A 23,975-nucleotide genomic window follows, 5' to 3' on the forward strand; every position below is an offset into this window, starting at 1 on the left:
TTTAGGGGGGACTAGCATTTTCAATTTATTCAAAATAGCTGTCGGGAGATCTAGAATCAGCTGACAGGGTTTACATGCAGGCTCCCTATCTAGATCAGCTTGGCTTATATCTTTCCAATTTGCTCCTAACATCATTTGATCATCAAATTTACGAATCGCTCTCCACATATCAGGGGGGAGTATTAATCCGAAGAAAAGGTCTATATCAACAAGTGTCATAACACAAGAAGAAATGGCCCCCTCCACTCCTTCATAGAAAGCTGCCGGATTTTTACGGGGATCGGGTAAAGCATTTTTCAATGCCATAACATCCGCTCTATTCCAAGGCGTATACACCCAATTATATATAAAATACCCTTTTGCATCCCCGGACAATTTATCATCACTGGTACCTTGCCCTTTAGGGGGAACATACAAAGGTGTAGCTTCACGCATAGGCATAACATGCACTTTAGAAATCTTATCTGCTCCAAAGATAGAACACTCATTGGCTGTCTCCGTCGACCCCGGCACAGACTTCTCTGATGCTTTTCGTGCTTCCCGCAATCTGGACGCCTCATCCCGTAGCTGGACCAATCGTAGGAAAAAGGCATCCGCATCTGAAATATCAAATAGACCTTTACGCATATTCTCATGATGGACTGATATATCCTTAGATTCTAACTCCTCTGAATTCTTACGAAATCGTTCAACAACTTCATCTGCAAAAGTACTTAAAAAACACAACTGTTCTCGTTCTGTCCACTTATTCCTTTCAGCATTAATCTCTGACATAGTTATTTTATTCAAATTCAGTTTCCTAGCGAAACTGCGCAAATCCGCGGCTCTACCCGCAGTTAACCTTGTACTCGCACTATCTCGATCTTCATCACCGAAGTCCTCGTCCGGAGCCGTAGGCTGAACATACGGAGGCGGAGACCGATCTAATAACGAAAAATCATCAACTTCATTAGTAAGGACAGGATAAAGCGGACGTTGAATAGGAAATTGACCGCTCCTTTGCAAATTACGTTCCCGTGCCTCCCTCTCTTTCTTCTCCTGCAACTCCTTCTCCTCCAGCTGTGAAGCTTTATCTCGAGCAGCTTTGAGCTGCTCTTTTTCCGCCAAGGCAATCTCACGCTTCATACGCTCACGCACCGCTTTCTCCCACATTCGCACACAATCAAACATATCCTGTCTAGACCTACACCTACGTTGAAACAAACATTGCTCCACAAACTGAACCTTTCGTAAATCAAACGACCCATGTAGTGGCCATTGCAACTCGGGATCAGACTTGGTGTATTTGTTCCATAATTTACTATACAATATAGGGGGAAGGCCGAATTTTATGTACATTTCACGGTTAGGAGTCCCCTCTGGGGGAGCCGGCTGAGATTCGTTTAATCTGTATGTGGTACCATTTCCAAGACAGCACATCCCTCGGAGTGTGCTTAAAACAGGCATGTTCAAAAAGTACCACGGAAACGTGATACCGTAAAAATGGCTCCTACTATACTTCACACAAATGTGCCGCTCAAAATTCAAACAAAGTTAGAGAAACATCTCTACATGCCTGCCTATGTGAAGTGCACTACACATATACATCAAATCATAGGCTCAAATGTTAGCTAACTCAAAACATATTCATATTCATAGGACCACAGTAAGCGTCCGCAGACTACCTTACCAATCACAATTCTTATCCAAATCTCAAATATCCAGGTTCCAACTGCCAAGGTCTTTGATCAAATCAGCCAAACCGGCACTGTACAGCAACGCAGACGAGCAGGATCTCAGTCGGGGACCGGCGCCACCTGGAAGGTCAGATCAGAAGGAAGGGAAGAAAACACCGTGGGTGCCAAGACTCGTGTCACTCAGTGGCAGCGTACGCGTCCATGGCGAGTTTCCAATCCTTCGTCACGACCTCTCCTTCGGGCATCCGAGTCGCCGATGAGTCCCTTCGTGGTCGCCAATTTGTGGTATTGGGTTCTCCAGGCCTACATACTCCGTAGAATACCCTCTACACCATAAGAACAGTTGGCATGGAAACTAGAAAATGCAAAAAACAAGTTTATTAAGACCCCATGGGGTGGTGGTACATTCCTACAGCACCCTTCGGCAATGCAAGAAGTATCACACCGAACATCGGTGTAGTCCTTCTTTTATACAGTTTTACAGACATTAAAAGATGGGCGGTACATGGTTAGAGTTTTAGGTACATATATGGTCATTTTTGGAACACAGCCAACTCATGGGAGGGGTTACAACACCACTGGTCAGTTTGGCGGAACATTCCTAAGCGATGACTGGTCAATCGAAACTGCGCATGTGCGGGCTTGACCGTTACTAAAAGTAGCCTGTTGCTGGGCAAACTCAAGTGGTCAGTGGCACGGAGAAAGGACCAAAGGGCATGCTGACCACGAGGCGACGCATTCTCTAAAATGGCCGCCGTAACATACAAAATGGCGTTTAAGAACTATGGTCAAGATAAGGGAATAATGTGTAGCAAAGCTTAACGCTAACCCAGTCATTGTCAAATTACGACAGGACTGGATCCGCTTTTTTGTCAGCAGTACCTCTGCGCGTCTGAAGGTGGCGTCGGTCGGCTCGGCGTCTGTCCTCAACGATGCGGTCGCCGGGATGACGTCTTTGCACCCACGTAACCAACAAAAGGTTGATCCTCCACCCGTAACTGCTTTGTGCAGGCCAGATAGGAGAGCGCACATTTTGGCTCCAGACGAAGCCTCTCTTCTTCCTTTGAAGGATGCGGATGCGGAAAGAAGGAGGCAAAGTAATGGTCTGCCGGATGTCGAAGGCAGTGACCCCCTTAGTAAGAAAGGAGAGCCAACTTTTCTTGATGAACAGACAAGAAAGGAGGTTTTGGAGAAAGAGCCTGGAGCTCACTCACCCTTCCAGCAGAAGTGATTGCTACCAGGAAAGCTTTTAAGAGTCAGTAGATGTAAAGGACAGTTGTGGAGCGGCTCAAAGGGAACGCACATTAAAAAAGTGAGCACAAGATTTAAGTCCCACTGAGGCATAACGAAAGGGATTGGAGGAAAAAGATGTGTTAATACTTTAAAGCAACGGTTAACTACCGGGGACTTGAAAAGAGAAGGCTGATCTGGCAGCCGAAGGAAAGCAGATATGGCCAAAAGGTAGCCCTTGATAGTGCCCAGAACAGAGCACTGCTGGGCTAAACAGCGAAGGAACAAAAGTACTTTAGAGAGAGGGGCAGAAAGGGGATCTACAGCCTTTGTTGTGCACCATGTTACAAATTTGCAGGTGTATACAGTCTTTGTGGAGTGACGTCTGGCTGCGAAGATTACATCACAGGCTTCGGGAGGCAGGTCAAAAGACCTCAACTGCCGCCTCTCAATCTCCATGCAAGGAGGTGGAGACTGGACAGGTTCGGGTGGAGGACCGTTCCTTGCTCCTGCTACAGAAGATCCTCCCGAAGAGGCACTCTAATCGGTGGCCAGGTTGAGCAGCTCGGGATACCAGACTCTTTATGCCCAATCCGGGGCCACAAGAATGACTTGGGCCCGGTCGCGCCTGATCTTCTTCAGCACTCTGGGCAGAAGTGATTTAGGCGGAAAGGCATACATCAGACCGCAACTCCACTCGCGACGAAAAGCGTCACCGAGCGAGTGCCACTTTGGAAATTCCAATGCGCAGAATTGCTGACATTGCGTGTTCTCTTTGGTGGGGAAATAGATCTAACCAAGGCTCTCACTACCCCTGAAAGAGACCTTGCACCACCTCCAAGTGAGGAGGCCATTCGTGATTCATCCTGCACCTGCAGCTGAGTTTTTCCGCCCTGGTGTTCAGAGAAACTTCCAGGTGCTGAACCACCAAGGAAATGCCTTGATGTACCAGCCATGTCCAGAGGCGGAGGGTCTCCTGACATAGGGTCCACGACCCCAGCCCTGCCCTGTTTGTTGCAGTACCACATGGTGGTGGTGTTGTCCGTGAACACCTGCACTACTCTTTCCCGGACAGAGGAAAGGAATGCCTTCAATGCAAGCCAAATCGACCGGAGCTCCAGAAGGTTGATGTGAAGCCCGGACTTGACCAGAGGTTTCTGATCTCCGCTTCTTCCAGGTGGCCATCCCATCCCAGAAGGGAGGCATCCGTCACCACAGTATGGTCTGGTTGGGGAAGGGAGAGGGAGAGGGCTCTGCTACTGACCCAATCCTGGTTTGTAAGCCACCGCTGCAGTTGTCGAGCAGTGCCTTCCGAGATCTGGATGCAGTCGAACAGATTCCCCTGATGCTGCACCCACTGAAAATTCAGGTCCCACTGCAGAGCCCGCATATGCCACCTGGCATGATCGATCAGCAAGATGCAGGAGGCCATGAGGCCCAGCAGCCTCAGGGTCTTCCTGACCGAAACCCGGGACAGAGGCTGAAAGATCAGAATCCTAGCCTGAATGTCCCGGACTCGCTGTTAGGGAGGATAGACCCGAAACTGCGTCGTATCAAGAACCGCTCCGATGAAGAGGAGCTTCTGAGAGGGAATCAGGTGTGACTTCGGCACATTGATGGCGAACCCCAGCATATGCAGGAGGCGGCCGTAGTCTAGAGGTGGGAGATAATTGCCTGGGGCGAGTCCGCCTTCAACAGCCAGTCGTCGAGATCAGGGAAGACTGAAACCCCTGATCTGCGCAGATGAGCTGCGACCACCGCCATCACTTTTGTGAACACCCGAGAGGCGCTGGTAAGGCCAAAGGGGAGCACGGTGAACTGAAAATGCTCATGGCCTACCGTGGACCGCAGGTAATACCGGTGGGCCGGCAGGACGGGGATGTGAAAATAAGCATCCTTCAAGTCCAACACTGCCATCCAGTCTTGCGGGTCGAGGGCAGCCTAGACCTGAGCAAGCATCAACGTTCTGAACTTCTTCTTCCGCAGGAAGCGATTGACGTCCCTGAGGTCCAAGATGGGATGCAGGCCCTTGTCCTTCTTGGTAACCAGAAAGTAGTGGAAATAACAACCACAACCTACTTCTGGGACAGGAACACTCTTGATGGCTCCCTTGGCCAAGAAAGGCTTACCTTTCTGCTGGAGAAGTGCCAGATGATACTCCAACATGGGGTGAGAGCGCGGTGGCATGGCTGGAGGGGTAGCCTCGAAGGGGAGGGACTAACCCCTTTGGACTATTTGCAAAACCCACCTGTCCGAAGTGATGGTGCCCCAGTGGGGGAGGTGATGGCAAATCCTGCGCCCACTGGCGTTTGAGCCTGAAAGGTCAGACTAGGAGGGTTTGGAGGTTGCTGCAGAGGGGGGGTTGGTGGACTGGCACGCCCCCAGAACCTCGCTGGTGGTTTCCACGTCCCCGGCTGCGCGAAGGCTGAGTAACTTGCTGCGGCCTGTGGCCCTGGGTGGGACGTAGTTGGGCACCTCTTCCGTAGCTACGAAAGGGGAGAAAGGCAGACTGCGCCGTATGGCTGGAGAGGCCCAAGGACTTGGCTGTAGCCCAGGAGTCCTCAAAGCGCTCTAGGGCGGTATCTTCTTTGTCGCCAAAAAGGCGACGGCCATCAAAGGGCATTTCCATCAGAAAGTTCCCGGACATCCCCTGAAAAGCCAATGGACCTCATCAAGGAGTAGCTTTACTGACGTTGATATGGTCCTGCCCAGAGAGTCGGCGGTGTCCAGCCCACAACGGATTGTTAACTTTCCACCATCTCTCCTGGTGGCGACAGCCTGGGAGAGCACTGCCCGGGTCTCCTCCGGACACTGAGGCAGCACTTGTGCCTCCTTATCCCACACTGAGTGCGAATAACGGCCCAAGAGACATGCAGTGTTTACAGACCGCAGTCCTAAGCTGGCCGAAAAGAACATTTTCTAGTCAAGATGGTCCAGCTTCTTGGATTCCCTTTCCCGGTGGAGCGGTAGGAAAGGCGCTTTTGGAGGTGGAGGCTTGGACCACCAAGCTCTCCGGGGTGGGGTGTTGGGAGAAGAAAGTGGGGTCGCCGAGAGCCAGGTGGTGGCGTCTGGCGATCATCAGGTCCACAGGACCCCATGCCCAAAAGGACATCGGGGAGTGCCTCATTTAACGGCAGCAGGGGCTCCGAAGAGCTCGCCACCGGTTGAAGCACCTCATTCAGGATGTTAGTCCTGACCGCCACCGTAGGAAGCTGGAGGTTGAGAGCTTCGGCCGCCATACGCAACATCACAACGTATGACGCTTCCTCCTCCGTAGCCATGTTAGGAGGAGACAACATGCCAAGGTCGGGTGAAGTGTCAAGACCACTGGCCTACCCCAGTTCCTCTCTCCAGTCCTGCTCAGTATCTAGCTGGTCAGTTATAGGGTCACCTGACCCCTCCCAGTTCTCCTCACCCTCCTCTGGCTGCCACTCTAGCTGAAAATGGCCAGGGTGGGACACTGGGACAAAAGTACCCATTTGTGCCGGTCAGGCGTCAATCGAAGCCAGTCTGGCTCCAGTTCCACGTCCGGATCGAGGCCGGTGTCGGCGCTGGCCAGGGAGATGACTGGCGCCGAACGTGGTAGTGGTGCCAGAGGAAGCGGCGCGGGTTGAGGTGTAACAAGATCAACCGGTGCCGATCTGTATCCAGGCCAAGATCCAAGGGGGGCCTGCGGCGCCTGGGCCAGAGCCGTCGGCAGCAAAGACCTAGATCCCCCCAATCAAGTCCGCAGGGCCTGAAGGCGCGCCAGCAGGGTCGGTTCACCCAAAGATTGCATGCATCGCCTCGTAGAACGTACGAAGCTGGGCGGGAGTCGCTCCGGGTACCAGAAAGGGAGGGAAGCTCTGAGTTAACTCTTTGGGCTCCTCGCGCAGAGCTGCGGGAGTGGCACCACCCGCGTGCCTCCCCGGATCGGCCCACCGACTAGGAGATTTCGAAGAGACGATGAATCTTAGACTTCTTCTTATGCTTCGACTTACCTGACCCCGAGTGCGAAGACTTTGATTTGGAACCGAAGTGACGATGGCTCCGCGACCGGTCCCTCGACCTCCTTCTCAACCGTAACCTTGAACAGCGCGGAGCCAACTGTCTGCGTTCAAGCAGCTTTTGGGACCGCTCCTGCAAAGCCTTCGGCGTCAACAGGTGACAGTCAGAGTCTGACTTGGAGTTGTGGTCGCGCTCCAAGCAAAAGAGGCACTCGCGGTGCAGACCGTCACTGACATCAGCCGATTACAGGAGCCGCAGGCCTTGAAACTGGGCATCCCTTGTGCACCTGTTCGGAGTCGAGACTCAAAACAAGAAGTCGACAAAAGTCGAGAAACTTAATCCAAAAATAACTGAGGAACTGCTTTTTCTGGATCTGCGCTGGCTGGCACGGAAAAAGAAACAACTGACAGCGTGCGAGGGCAGCGTCTAAGTAGCTTTTGCGACGACATACCAGCGACCACCACGACGCTGACGCAGAACCGACCAACGCCACCTTCTGTCACGCAAAGGTACTGCTGACGAAAAAGCTTTCCGGATACAGTCTGACGCCTGGGGGTAATTGTAAGGTAAGGAATCTATGAATAACGTGTTTCTTTCAGATAGTCCCTCTTCACATCTATGACAGGACTAGGGTGGTGGGCATGGTGGAGTGAATGAAGTGAGAGGGATGCAAGGTGGCGGAACACAAAATAGTAAGTATACACTGAAGGTTTTCAAAAGTATATAGCAAGTGAGATGCGTCCTTCTGTGCCTCTAGAAGGGTGAATCTGAACTTTGTATTGAAGACTGAGGAAGTGACCAATATCGCAAACCTCTCTGGAAAGGATATACATTAAACAATAATGGAGGTACTGCTTACATAATTACGCTGTGTTGGACCCGGCCCTTTAGGCAGGTTCACCCCGAGACTTTTTGCTTTTTCCTAGCCTGTTTCTGTGACCTGGTGTTGGTGATTTTAGGCCTCTGCGCACTTTTTCACTGTGGTACTGTGTAAAGTGCTTGAGCTCGTTGTGTATGTGTGGTGAGTGACCTGCCCTCCCATAGGAATGAATGGGGAATATGTAGGTCCATGGTAGTTCCTGATGTGTGGGGAGTGCAGGGTCGAGTTTGATATGTACGAACTCGTGAGATTGAATGCTGCGTAATGATATATGCGGCATGACTGTGTCTACTGTAGAAGTGCCACTTTTAGAAGTTGGCATATTTGTGTAATTTGTGTCTGGCTTGTGATTGGCTGGTGAGCCTGATCCAGGAGTGCCTGGGCCTGCTTGTGGATTGACTGTCTGGTTTGAGGGTGACACGGGCTGGGGAGCCCCAGGAGGTTGTCTGAGTCAGCCCGTGGATGAAAGGCTGCATCTGCTGCCAGGGAAGTGGGAGGAGGTAGCACCTGGGAGTGAAGAGGGTTTTGCCTGCCTGCCACAATGCTGGCTCCACCTCCTGCTGGGCGACTGTCGCCTCTGCCCCTCACAGTCAAAGGAATTCCCTATAACCAGTTCTAGCTGGTTCTCACACTGCCTGCACCCTTTAGACAAAGGATTTTATAGTATAAAAAGGGGCTGTGTCCCCTTCTAAAATGTTTTTGTTTTCTAACTTGAATCCTGCCAGGGGCGTGCTGCTGCTTGGGCCCAGGGGAATCCCTGGGCCCTGCCCAGCCCCTGGACACCTGATGGACCCCTGGATGCTGGAGGGTTTTCCTTGTAGGGGAGCTGTTTTGCCCCACCTTTGCTACCCAGGACTTTTGGGACCCTTTGCCTTGCTTTCCTGGATTATGCCCAAGCTTTTTGTGGCCTAAGAGCCCTGTGAGCGCTCGTTGGGGAAGAAGGCTGTTGACTTGCCTCTAGGCGCTTAGAGAGCGCCTGTAAGAGTGCTGTTGCAGCTCGAGGCTGCTTTCTGGGGATCCCCCTCGTCATGGATGCCTATGTACGGGGTGTGGATGTGCAGGTGCCACCCTGCCGGTTTATTTATTTATCTAGCGGGTGTCCACTCCGCTGATTGCCCAGCCTTCGTGATTAAACTTGCACAGAAGCCCACTCCGTGTCTCACCACCGCGGCCCGGGCCGCCGAGAGAAGCCTTCGGAGGAGCCGCGCCGCCATTGGTTGGGTGCGGGGGGCTCGTCCCAGTGAGCCGCGCTGCCATTGGCTGCGAGTCAGCCTATGCCCAGGGAGAGAAGGAGTGACGCGTTCCAGCGGCCGGGGCTCCCGTAGCTGTGGAGAGCCCCGGGGCAGCCAACCCGGAAGTTCGGCCGAGAGAGGAGACAAAGTCCCGGGTCCCGAGATGGGGGACCGGGTAAACAGCGAAACGGGTGCTTTTGTGAAGGCGGGGCTCCCATGAGGAGGGAGAGGCCCGCCATGCGCTACCGCCGCCGAGAAGGAGAAGCAGCTGTAGCTGGTGAGTGCCTGCGTGATGCGAGGGGGGGTGTCTGGGCACATTGCCGGTGCCCGCCCCCCCCCCCCCGTGGTACAAGCTTCCTTGTGGGGTGGGGGGGGCGCTGAGAGGCCCCAGCGAGGCCTCAGTGTTTAGAGCCCCCGAGGCTCCGGGGGCATATTTTTTTTGAGAGCCCCGAGAGGCTCTTACCTGGCATTTAGTTATTTTGAGGCAGAGGGGGGGTACTCCAACGACGGGGCCAACATTGTTTTTAGAGCCCTGAGAGGCTCCCTGCCCCATGATGTTTAGAGCCTGTTTGGCTCCAACGGTTGGGTTAGGTCAGAGCCTGTGTAGGCTCCAACGGGGGCACGAGTGCTTCAGAGCCTGTGTGGGTCCAACAGTTGGCACACTTTGCGCCTAAGGGTCAGTGAGGAGCCTGTCGCAGTTTGGATTCACAGCTGCCCAGCAATTAGTGGGCAGCTGCACCGTTTAGGTCTTGTGTGTTCCCAGGTGCCCAGCAAGTAGTGGGCACCTGCAACGTTTAGGTTTTGCGCCAGTGGCGCACCCCTGACTGGCGCTGCATGGCAGCGCGCCATTAGATGGGGGCTGGTATGTGATTTCTGCGCAATGTGATTTCTATGTTTTTAATAGTAATTACTAAGGTGTTTTTGCGCTATTGAGTTATGTTCTGGCACCTCTGAATGTGTTTATGCATCATGTGTCTTCCTTGATTTCTCACCTCTGAATGTTTTTATGCATCATGTGTCTCTCTTTCCCTGCGCTGCTCCTCTGAATGTTTTAGGCGTCATGTGTCTCCTAGCGCTGCACCTCTGAATGTGTTTGTGACTCATCATGCGCCTTGTTCTTAACACAGCTGAATGTGTAGGTTTATGCATCATGTGTTTCCCTTTACCACTCCTCTGAATGTATATTTATGCATCATGGGTAATGTGTTCCTTCCTAGACCCCTAAACGCTGTGTGATACTTAGGTGGTTGTCCGTACACCTCTGAATGTTTTTAGGCATCATGGGTAATGTGTTCTTGTTTATACCCCTAGGTGCTGTGTGATACTTGGGTGGTTGTTCTTTTTAGTACAGTTGGTCCTAGTGAGGTCCTGGTTCCTGTTACCAGTGGTTACTGGTTGTGTGCTAAAGTTGCTAATTTGTGCTACTATGATTTTTATTCTTTATTATCCTTTATTCTAGAAGTGCTATTTCTGATTCTGACAGTGGCCCACAATAATCCCTTGTGAATATTGCCAGTGCCAGTTGGCACCAAATATTTTGTGTGATACTATCTGATGTGTTTTTACAATACAAAAGTTATTTTATAATATCCTTGTGTGGAGTCCCTTTTGTGGTGTGCCTAGTATGTTGTTGCTGTTGTGTGCTGGCGCAAATGCTTTACAAATTGCCTCCGAGTTTAGCCTTACTGCTCGTGCCAAGCTACCAGGGTGTGAGCAGGGGTTATCTTGGCGTGTGACTCCCTTGCCCTGACTAGAATGGTGGTTTCTGCCTGGCTTTGGCGTCAGCCTTAGCCTACCAGAAATAGCCAGTTCTAACACGCTGCATTAACTTAGAGGTGTCATCTGCTTGTTCTTGTTATCTGTACATTAACTATGTGCATAATTTTAGAACCAGTTTGATTGCTTTATTCTCATTTGTGACCATCACAAGTTGCCCACGCTGTGTTGTCTGTGTATGTAAATTCCGGTACAGCATCGGATTTTCTGTTGTCTGTACAAACGTTTCATTGTTTATCCGTTTTATGTTACAAAATGCTAGCAGCTTCTTGTTTTGGTATCTTTTGCAATGTGGGCTTCTTGTGTGGTCTGCATTAGCTAGTTTGTGGAGAACTAGTGCGCCTTTGTAGGAAAAGTATTTCTGCCCCCGAACCAACAATTATACATGTATCCTTTTTAACCTACACATGGTATCTAAATTTCGGTTCTGGGCATCTTGCTTTGAAGGCCAAGCAAAGCCCGGAGAAGATCTGGTATCTGTCACTGCATCATTGAAAGGCAGTAAGTTTGGGGTCGAACCTTTTCAAACATGAAGTGAACTAAGAAAGGTAATTGACCATGGTCAAGCCATCTTCCTCCTTTTTGCGTGAAAAAAAAGTCACATTAAGGCAGAGATCTTTCTTGAGGGTGCTTATGTAAACAAGTAGGACAGGTAGCATTGCTCTTTCAATGCTTGATAAAACTTTGTCAGCATTTCTAATTATTTGATAGCTGCTATAGGTTTAAGTTTACCTGCAGTCACAGGAATTGTCTGGCTTCTTTTGTTGCCTTGGCATGTGAGAACTTTAACGTGTTTAACTTTGATTTTTCTTTCAACTCCAGAAAAGATCGCAAGATGGCCCTAATTCAACTGGGATCAGTGGAAGAAGCAATTCTGGCCCTTATAGAGCTCCATAATCATGACTTGGGAGAAAGTCACCACCTCAGAGTTTCCTTCTCAAAATCCACAATCTGACTTTTCTGTGAACATTCCTTTCAAGACTGGACTCCGTTTAAGTACCTTTTTCAGACAGATACTGACGCAGCTAAGACCACCTCTGCCTCTTAAAAACTCTGAATTTGATATTCCATATATCCACAAACACAGAATCATGTAATTATCTTGTCACGCTAATATGAAGTCCGCCAACGAGTGGTCAACCCTCAAATCTAAGCCACAGTTATTGTCCTGAGGTGACCTTCAATAGAAATGGTTGCTTTGGCAGTCAAATTTGCTTGTCAGCGTTCAGTTTTAGAGACTGCATTTTTATTTCCTGTACTAAATCAGCCATGCACAACATTTTTAAGATCATGAGAATGTTTGCTATGAATGTTTCCATGTTTCGATTGTATTTATTTGTGTCTTGCATCTTCTGACTGTATAGTCGTCAGAATTGGAAATCAGCCACTTAAGGAAACAGAAATCTTGTGATGGCTAGGATTTCAAGGCATTAGATATGTACATATACTGCCTTAAAATGAATGACTTATTTAGCACTACTTTTTGATGCTTATATTTGTTGTGCAATAATCTAAAAATACGCATGAGTTTATTTTACTCGGAAAAAAATAACTTATGGGCTGGCATTCCGGGTACTTTTACATTTTTGAATTTTTAATCTTCTGACAAATTGTCTAATTTAGGACATACCGTCTACTGTTCTTCAACTTTATTTTGTTAGATTTCAGTGTATTTGTATGAAGAATCTCAAACATACCATAACAGTTTGCTAAATGTTATCATTGATGCAATGACCCAAAATATTTCTGATTATGGTCTTTATGCTGTAATTGTTTACTCCCTAAGTCTCGTACTCAATCCTCACCTATGCCATTCATTGGACAGCACTGGAAGCAGTGACCAGTAGGTTGTGTAAAATGAGAAACTTTTTTTACACTAGGGGTTAAGAGGTTTTAATTGTAAGCTCTTGCATCATGGAAGGTGTATTGACCAAACATTGGAGGCTTAGCTTTTGAGAAAAGAAGACTTTTCCTGGATCAAAAGAAGACATGAATGTTGGTTAGTTTCTGCTTTCAGTCTTTGCAAAGGAGGTGAAGTTAACCTCTGGAGTTTCATGTTTCAAGTTTCATTGGAAAGCCTGTATCTGTTAATGCTGAAACATCAACCCTACAGATATTAAGCTATTATCTGAAACTTTTGCCAGAAGCCATACTTCTTTAGTCCATATGTGGCAGGTGACAGATGTGCCCTAACTAGTGCCTGCCTGTTGCAAGCAAAGACAGGATTCTGATGATGCATTCCATCCCGTGTAGTCATGTAAACTTTCGTTTTAAGCTAATAATTGATTGACCAAAGTGTATTTTTTAATTTTGATTTGCACCCATAAACGTTCTCCAATACATTTTTGGTAACATTTTAATTTTGGAGATAAACCTGTAAAGGACCAAACAGTCCATATTCCGTGAAAGATCTTTAAATATTCCCATTGAAAAGTTTACAGTCTTAAGGAAACTATTCAGATCTGTCATGGGTTGATAGATTTGTCAAGAAATATTTTTGGTAAGGTGTGTAATCAAAAGAACATCAACACCGAACGTTTTTTTTTTGTACCACTATACTCTCATACTTAGATCAGAATTACTGTGTATTTACTTAATTTCTTATTATGTGCCTTACTCTGTGATTTTAATGAAACAATAGGTTAGGTTTTTATCTAAAGTATCTTTAAAAAATGTATTGTGGGCTTGGTGAGTGAGTGATTTATTTTCTTGTCTTTTTGGTTTCTAATTGTTCTTTTAATGTTTTTAATGGTTTTCAATATGGCATATGGCAGAGGAGCATTAACCCCTTGCCTGCGGCCAGAATACTGCTCCTGTGCGGCACATTCCGATCGCGGGCGTGACGGCTCCCGGCCGTCATCAGCACGCGAGCACTGTGTGCCATGACGGACGGGAGCCATCACCAGCACACAAGGGGTTAAAAGAAATGCAGGTCAATTGGTATACATCTGATAGGTCTCTTACAAATGAATTTGAATGGCAGTCAGCTGACACATGTTGGATGGAAGATGAAATTAAATTTTAGCAGATGTATCTAGTCTGTAAACTGTTTGAATATCTCAGGATTGTCTTTCTTTTTCCTTAGCACTGAGCATTTAATACAAGAACTGTGTAGAAAGTTTAGTACCCCGCTAATCATTGTTGAATGTTGTTTGGCTCTTGCTAAGCCCGTAAGAAAAAGCCGATCACTAATGTAGAGTTGGGCTGAATGTAGGTGTTTGCTTGCTTTACATGTTATTAGCTTGTCACAGAATGTTGTGGTTCATTTAAATTTGTTAGTTTTTGCTTAATTTATCTCACGTTCATAAGGGCAACAAGTGCTCACGCAGCCCCAATGGTGCAGGGTAATTCCCACTCCGTTCCTGATGCGTCAAACTCTTTGCAGCAGAACAGAACATTACTATCATTAAAACTGCAGGTCCTATATCTTGGCAACAGTCCAGCAGCTCCCAGACATAACTGCTGCTTGAAATGGGGACTCGGGGTAACAGGCGTCTGTTTGGACAGTTTTGCTGGGGGTGGAAGGACTCTAAGGGAACCCCAACGATATTTTACAGGCACCCCAGAAAAGTTGCTTCATGATACTGATATCATATATGGGGCCAGAAATGTAATACGATGTGTAATGAGTGAGGCGTGTCTTTATGGGGACAGTAGATCAGTTTCAAACAAGACCGTAAAACATGCCCATGCCTTAATCTAGTTTTGGATTCAGGGTAGCTATAGTCTGTGTAAATCTCCATAGACTATGTATGAATCTCAACTACAGCACAGCAAGTGCTGTAATGTTATTACTCTAGCTGCACTGCAAGTAGCTTGTTTTAATGTGAAATAGGCCTGTTCTGTTCAGTTTTTTCGGTTCTAGCCTAGCTTTCAGAAGATACTGAAGCACAACTAGGATTCAGTCTGTTAAGAAGGGCAGTGTTTTTATTCTCCGGGTCTATTTCTACCAAATGCTTTTTCTTTTCTTTTGTAACCAGCTAACTTTCCCTTTCCCTGGCCTTTTCACCTGCATAACAAAGAGCTTGGTTCCTCCCATACGTCATAGCCACTTCTCCTCATTCTGAATGGTAAACAGTTAGGTGCTGTAGTCTGTAGAAAGCGCCTGTGACTCTAAGCACAGCATAGACCACTGTCGCACATCGGTGTATGATGCTAGCACGCATTTCCCTCTACGCACAATTTTGGATGTCATTTTGAGTCATTGTAACATAAGGAAGTTTTGGAAACATAGCGGATCATTACGCATTCTCTAATCGTTCCAGGCCAATGTTACATTATGCTCTCTTCATTAAATAGGGGCAGTGATTCAGGTTTAAAAACCTTATAGCACTTTACAAATTACTTCAAAGGTATACAAGGAAGAGTGCTCATGTTGCATTTGAGTGGGGGAGGACCAGATACAAATGCATTTTTCAACTTGGATGTAGTATATGAAGCCTGGCTACCTGACATTACTGGTTCAGATTTTCTTCATATGATAATCACAACAGCAGTTAAAAGTAGGATGTAAACCTACATATTGAAGTAGAGCATTAAATGTCCAGGCATAGAGAGAAAAGAGCATTGAGATTGTGTTGAAACAGCATAGTATTGATATCTCGCTTGCTTTGGTGGTCTTGTTTGGAACGCATGTTTGTGTTGTGGAGGCCTACGTTTAGTATGTCTCATGCTTTCCTGTGATTGTGAGGCAAAGGAGATTACAGTGGACTTCAGGTTTGGCAAGTTATCCATCGCTCCGCTCTGTTTCTGTCTTTCATGATAGTGTAATTTGTGATTTTCTGTATTTCGTTATCCATTTTGTTGGTCTCTATTGGTAGTGCTTGTAATTATGTATTACTGAGGGGGAAGAATTCCTAGCTTTGATATAAGGTGTTGTTCTCATGTGGTTTCTCTGTAGAATCTATCAATACTCAAAATATTTCTTATTATAATAATGTATTTGAGAATGACATTTGTGTTTTTTTTAAGTTTCACTTCTCGCTTTGCTTTCTCCTTTGAGGGGAACTAAAGGAACAAAACTTCGCAACTGAAGTTTCTAACTTACTTTACAGTCAGCAACAGCATCTCTTGTCAATCTTGCATAACCTTGCCTGCCACCCTTTTTCACTTTAATGTGCACTCGGGACACTTGCAAGAGCACAAGGAAGCACAGCGGGGGCGGGGGGGTGGGTGGGTGGAGAGGGTCAGTTGGTTGGACATCATGAATGTGGTTGTTGGAGGTAGTTTGTGGCAGACATTGGTATTGATTCCATTTTCCTTCCTGTGGCAGAAACCAGAGTTAGCAATCACCCAAAAAATAAAAAAAATCTGAAAATGTATCATCTCAACACAAATCTTAAAGGTAAATGGGAAGAGGTACGGAAATGCCCTGGAGCCACTCAGCAAGGCGGTTCTTCTGTGTGTGTTTGTATTAATATAGCGCATTCTACCCAGAGGTCTCTTAGCGCTGTATTCATACCGCTGTGAAAGCCTTCCTGGCTTTCCTGTGAGATGTCCACTCCTGGGCACCCCAAGGTGAAGCCTGTCATCCAAGCGCTTCTGGGGCCATTGTGGAGATTAAGCAAGCTATTTCCCAGAGTCACAGAGTGGGACCCATGATTAGACTAGGCACCGAGGCGAGAATTATCAGGTCCGGGGAGATTGAGTCCAAGAGCTGCCGAGGCGGGAATTGAACCCTGGTCCCGGGCCAGACCTCTGCATCAGGGTCTGCAGCTCTAACCATTGAGCCACGCTTCTGTAGCTGCTTTAAGCTGTTTTTTTAAGGCCAACTTGGAGAACTCTAAATCGCCTTTGCCCAAGCAAGAATTCTTTGACAATGCTAAAAGATCAACCTTGGTTTATAGATTGCAGATATTATGATCTCGCCATATAACATTCACAAAGGGAGTATGGGATTCACATGATAGACTTTGATTTTATACAAGAACTCATCTGATCATGTATTCTTTCGTTCAGCTATAAAATCCCAGATGTGCTCATTAGAGGTCGTTTTCTCGTCATGTTGGCAAATGGTGACGTTTTATGCCACAGTCTTTTCAGATGAAACCTAAGTTTTGTGCCTTGTTCTGCCCTCTTAAAGGTTGACTATGGAGTTGAACACCGCACTGAAGCATTTTTTCATGTTTTGTGTGTTGCTGGCATTAGCGTTACTGTCAGGCATTACACGTTTGGTTTCCTTTTAAACTTACAAAAAACGGACGTCTAAAACAGGAAGTACAGCACATGCTTAGAATTTTATATTGTACGGTCTGACGATACTAAATTAGGCTTGATTTAAAAGGAAATTGCAATCTTTTGCCAGAATAGCTATTTATACCAAGAGTATGCTCTTGTTTTTTCCAGTCTTAAATCATTGGATTCAGACAAGAAGGGCATAGAGAAATTTTAATGTTTAAAGATGTGTAGGGATATAGTTTTCTTTCAGGTGTTTATGGAGGAAAAACAAAACTGGACCAAAGTATATGTGCCTTCAATAGTCTTTACTGTAACTTTCTGTTAAATATCTGCATCATGTTGATAGTCTTTTTTCAAGTAAATGTGTGCCCTGTTTGAAAAAACGTGTCCAATCTCCATTGTAGTGAATTGTTCTCCTTATAAGTTATGGCTCCATTCCTCTCCAGTGCAACTCTTCTCTCTTTTACACCTCCCAGGCACCTTAAAGCAAGTAGTGCATTCTCTGCTTGAGATTTTACATCCCTGGATAGCCACCTCTCTCATATTTGTAAAACTAGAAGTTTAGCTCACTGACTGTGCCCTGAGCAAAGGTCATCTTTGGAAGATGTGGCAGTTCGGTTATTATTGGCCTCTCTTCCTTGTTCACTACTGGATAGGAACCACCTATACACGTCAGACTAGAAGCTGCCCTTAAATAGTGATGTTTTACCTTTGTTTAAATGGTTCCCTCATGTGTTCATGAGCCCATCGACATACCGGACATCTGTCACCCTACCTGTTTGTTACTAACGTTGTTGGAAGAGCATCCTATTTGTTCCATTAATGTGTGCTTATAATTTAGAATTCATGGTTATTCATATAAACAAGTGAGGGTTTTTCATTCTCTCTCCTACAAGGCTTTCCTCATTCACAGCCTCCCTTTAAGAAACCCTTATTTTTGGAAAAAATAGTTTTAAAAATTGTATACATAGCATATGTGGTGACTATAGTCACTAACAAATAAAATATTTAAATACCACTTTGAATGACTATTAATGGTTTAAATGCCATATGAATGGTCTCGGTCAAAATATGTAGGGTGCATCATGTACAAACCTGCAACACCTTGTAATGTTTAACTCCTACCTTTTCATACAGCCTTGTGCCCTATAAGGCTCAGTGCACTATAAGCCCTGCCCGCTAACAAACCAGTAATTATTTTTCAGTAGAGAAAAAATCTTGTGGTATTTTGCTCCTCTACCAGAGCAGTCTCCTTATTTTCAACCGAGCAGGCTTGTCCTCCTGATACCCTCTTGCACAATTTTATTTGTGGTTGATTAAAGTTTATAGGGCCTTTACGTTTCTTTGTATTTGTTTTTATTTTAGAGTGATCTTTACAGCTTTTATGCTGCTATCTTGGTTACTCACAGTACACCTGCACCTGGTGAAAAGGGATACAGAAGATACTTTAATTATCCTGGATTACAACCTTCCTCTGATATACAATTTGGCAGCACTCAAGTGCCTGCTTCACAAGATCTGGTGCAGCATCAGTGGCTCTCGAACATTATGTGCCAATACTGGACTGCTCCTTTCCCCTTTTGCTGTCATTTGTTTCACCACCTTCGTTCTTTATCCCAACATATGATGTTTCCTTTGGCCAGAAAGTCTTAGGAAACATGAACGTTTTGATTTCTATTTCTGCATGCTTTCTTGCAACCTCCCAATTCTTTTCATCTGTACTTTGCCTTTCAGGCGACCAGGGATGGCGAGGAGCTGAACAAAGTATTGTTGATTGAAGTGGTCCCTAAATCTTGTCCCCCTACCCTAAAATTCACATCATTGGCTCTGCAATCTCTACTGAAATATGCTATTCTTCCAAGATATCAATTAAAACACTGATTAGAAATAACTGGGGAAGCCAGATTGTGGGCTGTGACCTTGCAAATAAAAGGAACGCAGAAGTGTAGGAGGATCCTTAAAAACTTCAAAGGATACAGTTTCTCTTTTTAATATCAATTTTTGGCCTGAATGATTGGAGCAACAACAATCCCAATCAGTTGTGAAAGAGGGAGAGCAAGGCCTTAAACAGATGTTTTATTTTCTCTTTTTAGAGAACCATGCAAACAAAGAATGCAAAACAGTATCCCTAACTTAGAGATGGTCAGAATGCAGAGTAACAGTTTTTTCACATCTTATGCATTAGCTGCTTTATTTAGTTTTATTTGATAGTTGGGTGGGTTTGCAACATGTTCACCTATTCTACACGTTCGCCCTATTCCCTATTCAAACATCATGAGTAGTGACTACCCGCGCCCAATTAGTTTGCGTTGTATAAAACAGGCCACTTATATTGCATGCTCTGTATTTACCGCTTTCAAGGTGTCTTGCCTGATGGAGTGGCACACAACTATTCTTTTTACGGCAAACACCAGCAACACAAGCCGTTAGTGAAAGCCAGTCCTGGTTCCGTACTGCCTGAAGTTGCTTAATATCGAACTGAATGAGCTTAATCTTTGTGGTGTATCCATATAAATAAATTTCCAAGTCATTTTGGCATTGGGGTATTCGTGTTTGAGTCTGGGCTGGGACGTTTATTATTTTAGAATTTTGCAATATTACCCAGTGTTTGTAAACAAATCTGTTCAGGTCCGGTCTCTGCTCACAGGAGCAAAAGTCACAATGTTTCATAAATACACATTTTTGTATTAAAATGTTGCCTCATTGCACCAACCAAAGACTATCTGTTACTGGTTTCACTGAGAAATGTTGTGTATTAACGTTTCTTTTGTGTTTCCATTGCAAAAGGAGACTATACAGAGTGGCCTTTTTTTTCCTCATTTCTTTGACCAGCCAGTGGACCAATTTCAGAGTCACCTGGGGAAACATGGGTGTGGTGGGAGAGAATGAAATAAAGAGAACCAAATGTTATGAAATATTATGGGAAAGAGAACATTATCAGTACTGTAACCCTAAATATGTATATGGCTAGAGGGGCCTCTGGAACACACTCCGTTTGTTTTACAGACTGTCCGTAAAATGTCCTTTTTTTCAGTTGGTAAGAATGTGCACCTGACACAAGTAAATGCTGTAAATATTTGTAACAACAGTTTTTTTACCAGGCTAAAAGGGTTTCGGGAACAAGTTAAAGTAAAAGTGTTTTTATAAGAAAACAAAAAAAACACATTTGTCTTGTATATTTTGATAAGCAACAGAACCAGCTTTCATTTGTAAAGCAGTTTGTGACATTGCAAATTGGGAAAGGATTACTTGTGTCTGTTGAGATGACATGTTATAAATGCAAAGAGAAGATTAAATATTAAAGAAACATATTTTCTAACGGTGTAGTGCATGGTTAATTTAAGTTTATGTAAACTGTATTTCATTCCTTTTTCAGTTTGTGTATCTGCTGAGTATTACTTCACTATCTATACTTAATCTTTTCCTAACAACACTGGTTGTTGTAGCATGCCTTTTAATAAATGTCATTACATCTGTACTCTCTTAAATTTCCCTGTGTTCTTGTCTGTTGCTTTGGGTTTCCCTTTGTTTTTCAATTGTCAATCTAACGTCTTACTTCTGACTATTTCATTGTTTGTTATCCTTTACCCTGTTTGGACACTCTTACACTTTTTCTCTTTCCATTTTAAATGCACTGGGATATTTTCTCAATGTACTGTTTTTTCTGCATTCTCTGAGTCACAACCTACGTAACCTATAAAGCATCCCCCCCTCCTCCCCTCCCCCCCCCCCACCCCACCCGCTGGGTATGCAACATAAATCATTTTGATTATATGGATACTGGAAAAACACTAATTCTCTTTGTTTGTTGGCAAAATACGGTATTTCAGAATACAAAAAATAAAATGCAGCATTTGACAAAGCCAACATGTCTGGTTGGTCTGTGACAAAATAGGTACATGGTGGTACAATCTTTCCACACATGTGAAATTGTGAAGTGACTTGCTGCTTAACCTGTGGCACAGGGAAGCAATATACTCATTAGTGCTGCCAACAGACCGCTACAAACAGCTATAGCAAAACGCTAAAAATGACTAGCAGCAGTGCTATAAAGTTGCAGTATGAGACAAATGGAATTTTCAGGATAAATGTGAAATGGCAGCCATGCTTCTCAAAACACAGCTGCCAAGAGTAGCAGATGCTGGTCTGTAGCGACTAATTGGCATCCTTCTAGAATGCTGTCCGGAGCAGCGGTAGCAGAGAAAGTTATTTGATGGAGATAATGTTCTAGTCTTGCTAACACTCTCTACATATGCATACCCTAGTGGGCAACAGCTGGATCAGCATTCAGACAAGAGGCTGTGTGTTCTGTAATCTCCCTGAACAGGTTATGGCCATAACACCCGGTCAAAACCTGCACCATGGGATGAGAACCTCACCAATACTCAAATACCATCAATGATATTGGACCCATCTGAAGATGGTCATTTGCAAGAAGGGTCTCTTTATTTTTGTGTAGAGCTGCTGGCTGTCTACACAGGTAATAGTAAAGTCAACACAGAAGGATGTTCTATGTCCTTGTGCTATCTCCAGCCAAAAGCAACTGGTTAAGAGTGAATGTTCCCCTGTGGGTAGAGAGGGCCAGTGGGCTTCAAAGCACTTCAGTATCCTGGCAATTTAAAGAAGCTTTGTGAAGTCAAAGGTTGATAACACCGATGGGGTCCTGCTAACAAAAAGGATCAAACAAGAGGTAGGTTAAACCTCTATACCCTTGCTCCTTTTTTCCAACTCCATTTGTTGTGTAACCCAGGATCATTTTCTGCTTTGTGCTGTTGATTATCGCCGTGTATTTTCCCAAGGCCCTCCTGTGTAAAGTTCCACCATTGCCTAGTCTGAATGTTGGCAGTTTCCTTGAAGAATTGGTTCTGTTAGAAATTAGGTTTCTGGTTGGCAGGGTTATGCACCCTGTCGAAGCAGGAACCACCACTCTAGTCAGGCAAAGCTAGATACAAACTAAAAGATAAGCTGTGCACATCCTCCAGAAGTTCAGCACAGAGAAGTAAGGCACATCTAACTAAAAAATGTGTATTTGTTTAACACACACACAGTAACACAATAAATACACCACAAAACAAGATTCCACACAGGTTTAGAAAAAAGATTATAATATTCTGAACAAAACAAGACCAAAACAAGTACAAATTGTGATATGAATTTATTAAAATCAGAAGTGTAAAATAGCACTTAAAGGCAATAGCGCTGTAAGGGTTACTTGAGGTCACGCTGGACTCTGGCCAAGTCAATAGTTCAGGCCAGCTGCGATGGAGCGCAGGTTGGCTACAGGACCCACGCAGGCCCTGGTGAGCAAAGTACCTTATCCTGGTCGCAACAGCGAGATGCGGGGTGCAGTCTAGCAATATGTCGATCTTGCTGTGATGATCAGCAACGGAGATGCATTGGTTCCGAAGTGCGATGTGCTGGGTTTCTTCACACAGTACTTCCTGCTCAGCAGTCCATAGAGGAGTCCTTTAAGCAGTACAGCAGTCCTTCTGACAAAATGCAGTTGTAGTTCCAGAAGTGTCTAATTTCAGGGGGTCAGAAACTCCGTACTTATACCCAAATGTGTCTTTAAAGCGGGGAAGACTTCAAAGAGCGGTCTTTGAACTGCACAAGTATCCTTTCAACTCAGCCCTTTCTCCAGACTAGCTATGGGGGAGGGATAAATCGATCTTTTGTGTGGGTACACCGTCTGTGCAGCACCTAACCTTAATATGCTCAAATATGCATCCCAATAGGTAGACAGGGCCACTAAGGGATGTGGCCCATTCCACCCATTGGGTCTGACTTTTGCCCCCAACCCAAGGGAAACGCACTCCATTTGGATAGCAACCAACAGAGGCTACGGACAGCTGTCCGTGTCAAGAGCCAGGCCCCTAGCAATCCAGGGGTCTCTGTCCTCTGTGGTTTCTCAGCTTGTGGGGCAATAGCCCCATGTGCCTTGCAACTTTTTCCAGCTTCCATCAGTTCACGGGTGGTATCCTGCATCTGCAGGGTCTGTACCCTTGGGTTGAACAGGAGTTGGAGTGAGTCCTTCCTCCCCCTGCACCTCCATCTGGGGTCTGTACCTTCCTTTTGGGAGTGGTACTGCCAGAAAACTGAACTGGCAAGGTTCCTGTGGCGCCCACCCCTCCCAGCTCTTCTGATACTGGGACCAACTCATTCCCCAGAATGCATTCAATGGGCACATGGGGACTAACTGATTCTTCTCTGGGTCACCTCCCCACCCCACTCTAGGGACACCAGGGCCGTAGGGTGGAACGAGTCCTGCCCAGGGGCTGGAGTCAACCTACACACCTAGCTAGTGTACTGCTCTAGGGAGACTAGCTCTTCCTCAATCCTGGTACATCTAGCCCAGTATCCCTCTTTACAGTGACTGGGACCCAATTCACTCTGACCTGGTGAAAGTGAGAACTTCTACCCGCTGAGATCACCAGCTCACTCTCTGAATCCATCTCCCATTTGAGGGAAATCATGACATGGTCTATGATCTGCCCCTGTAGACTCCAATTCTGTAGAGTTCCTACAAGTGGTTGGTTACTTTGGGAACAATCAAAGCAGCTTGGTTGGAAGTGGGGCTTCTGGGGCCACCGCCAACCTGAACCTTGCTCCCTCTTCTCAGAAGAGACATTTGAACTATTTCCTTCCCCCTTACCCTTGAACCTGCCTGGGTCTCTTTGGACCTCCCCCTCACTATGTTTGAAGAAACTTCAACCACACCTCTTGAGGTTACACCCAGGTACCTTCTTGGACACTCTGGCGCTGAATCAATTGTCTGCCTCCTCAGAAAGCTTCCTGGGGTCAGTCAGCTTGCTATCAACCAGTTTGTGGTGCTGCTCTGGAAAATGATCAAGCATGTGCTTCTTCAAAATTAAGTTGTACAACCCTGAATAATAATCAACCTTGCTGCCCCTCATCTAGCCCTTCATTGCCCTTCCGTGCCTTGCTGGCATAATCAAAGGTACTGACAAGTCTTTACCTGGAGAGGGGTGGGAAAACGTTAATTCAAGTCAGAAGGGT

General features: G+C 45.9%; 1 protein-coding gene across 1 annotated transcript in view; it reads left to right on the top strand.

The window, feature by feature from the left end:
• Positions 1-20,277, top strand: part of PTBP3 (polypyrimidine tract binding protein 3) — a 627,347-nt gene extending 607,070 nt beyond the window's left edge. Inside the window, exon 13 of the mRNA XM_086962058.1 lies at positions 11,604-20,277. Within this exon, the coding sequence (XP_086818184.1) occupies positions 11,604-11,736 (133 nt within the window). The 3' untranslated portion in view covers positions 11,737-20,277. The remainder of the gene's footprint in view (positions 1-11,603) is intronic.
• Positions 20,278-23,975: the final 3,698 nt, after the last annotated feature.

The sequence above is a fragment of the Lissotriton vulgaris genome, chromosome 3_1, assembly GCF_964263255.1.
Source record: "Lissotriton vulgaris chromosome 3_1, aLisVul1.2, whole genome shotgun sequence".
NCBI lineage: Eukaryota > Metazoa > Chordata > Amphibia > Caudata > Salamandridae > Lissotriton > Lissotriton vulgaris.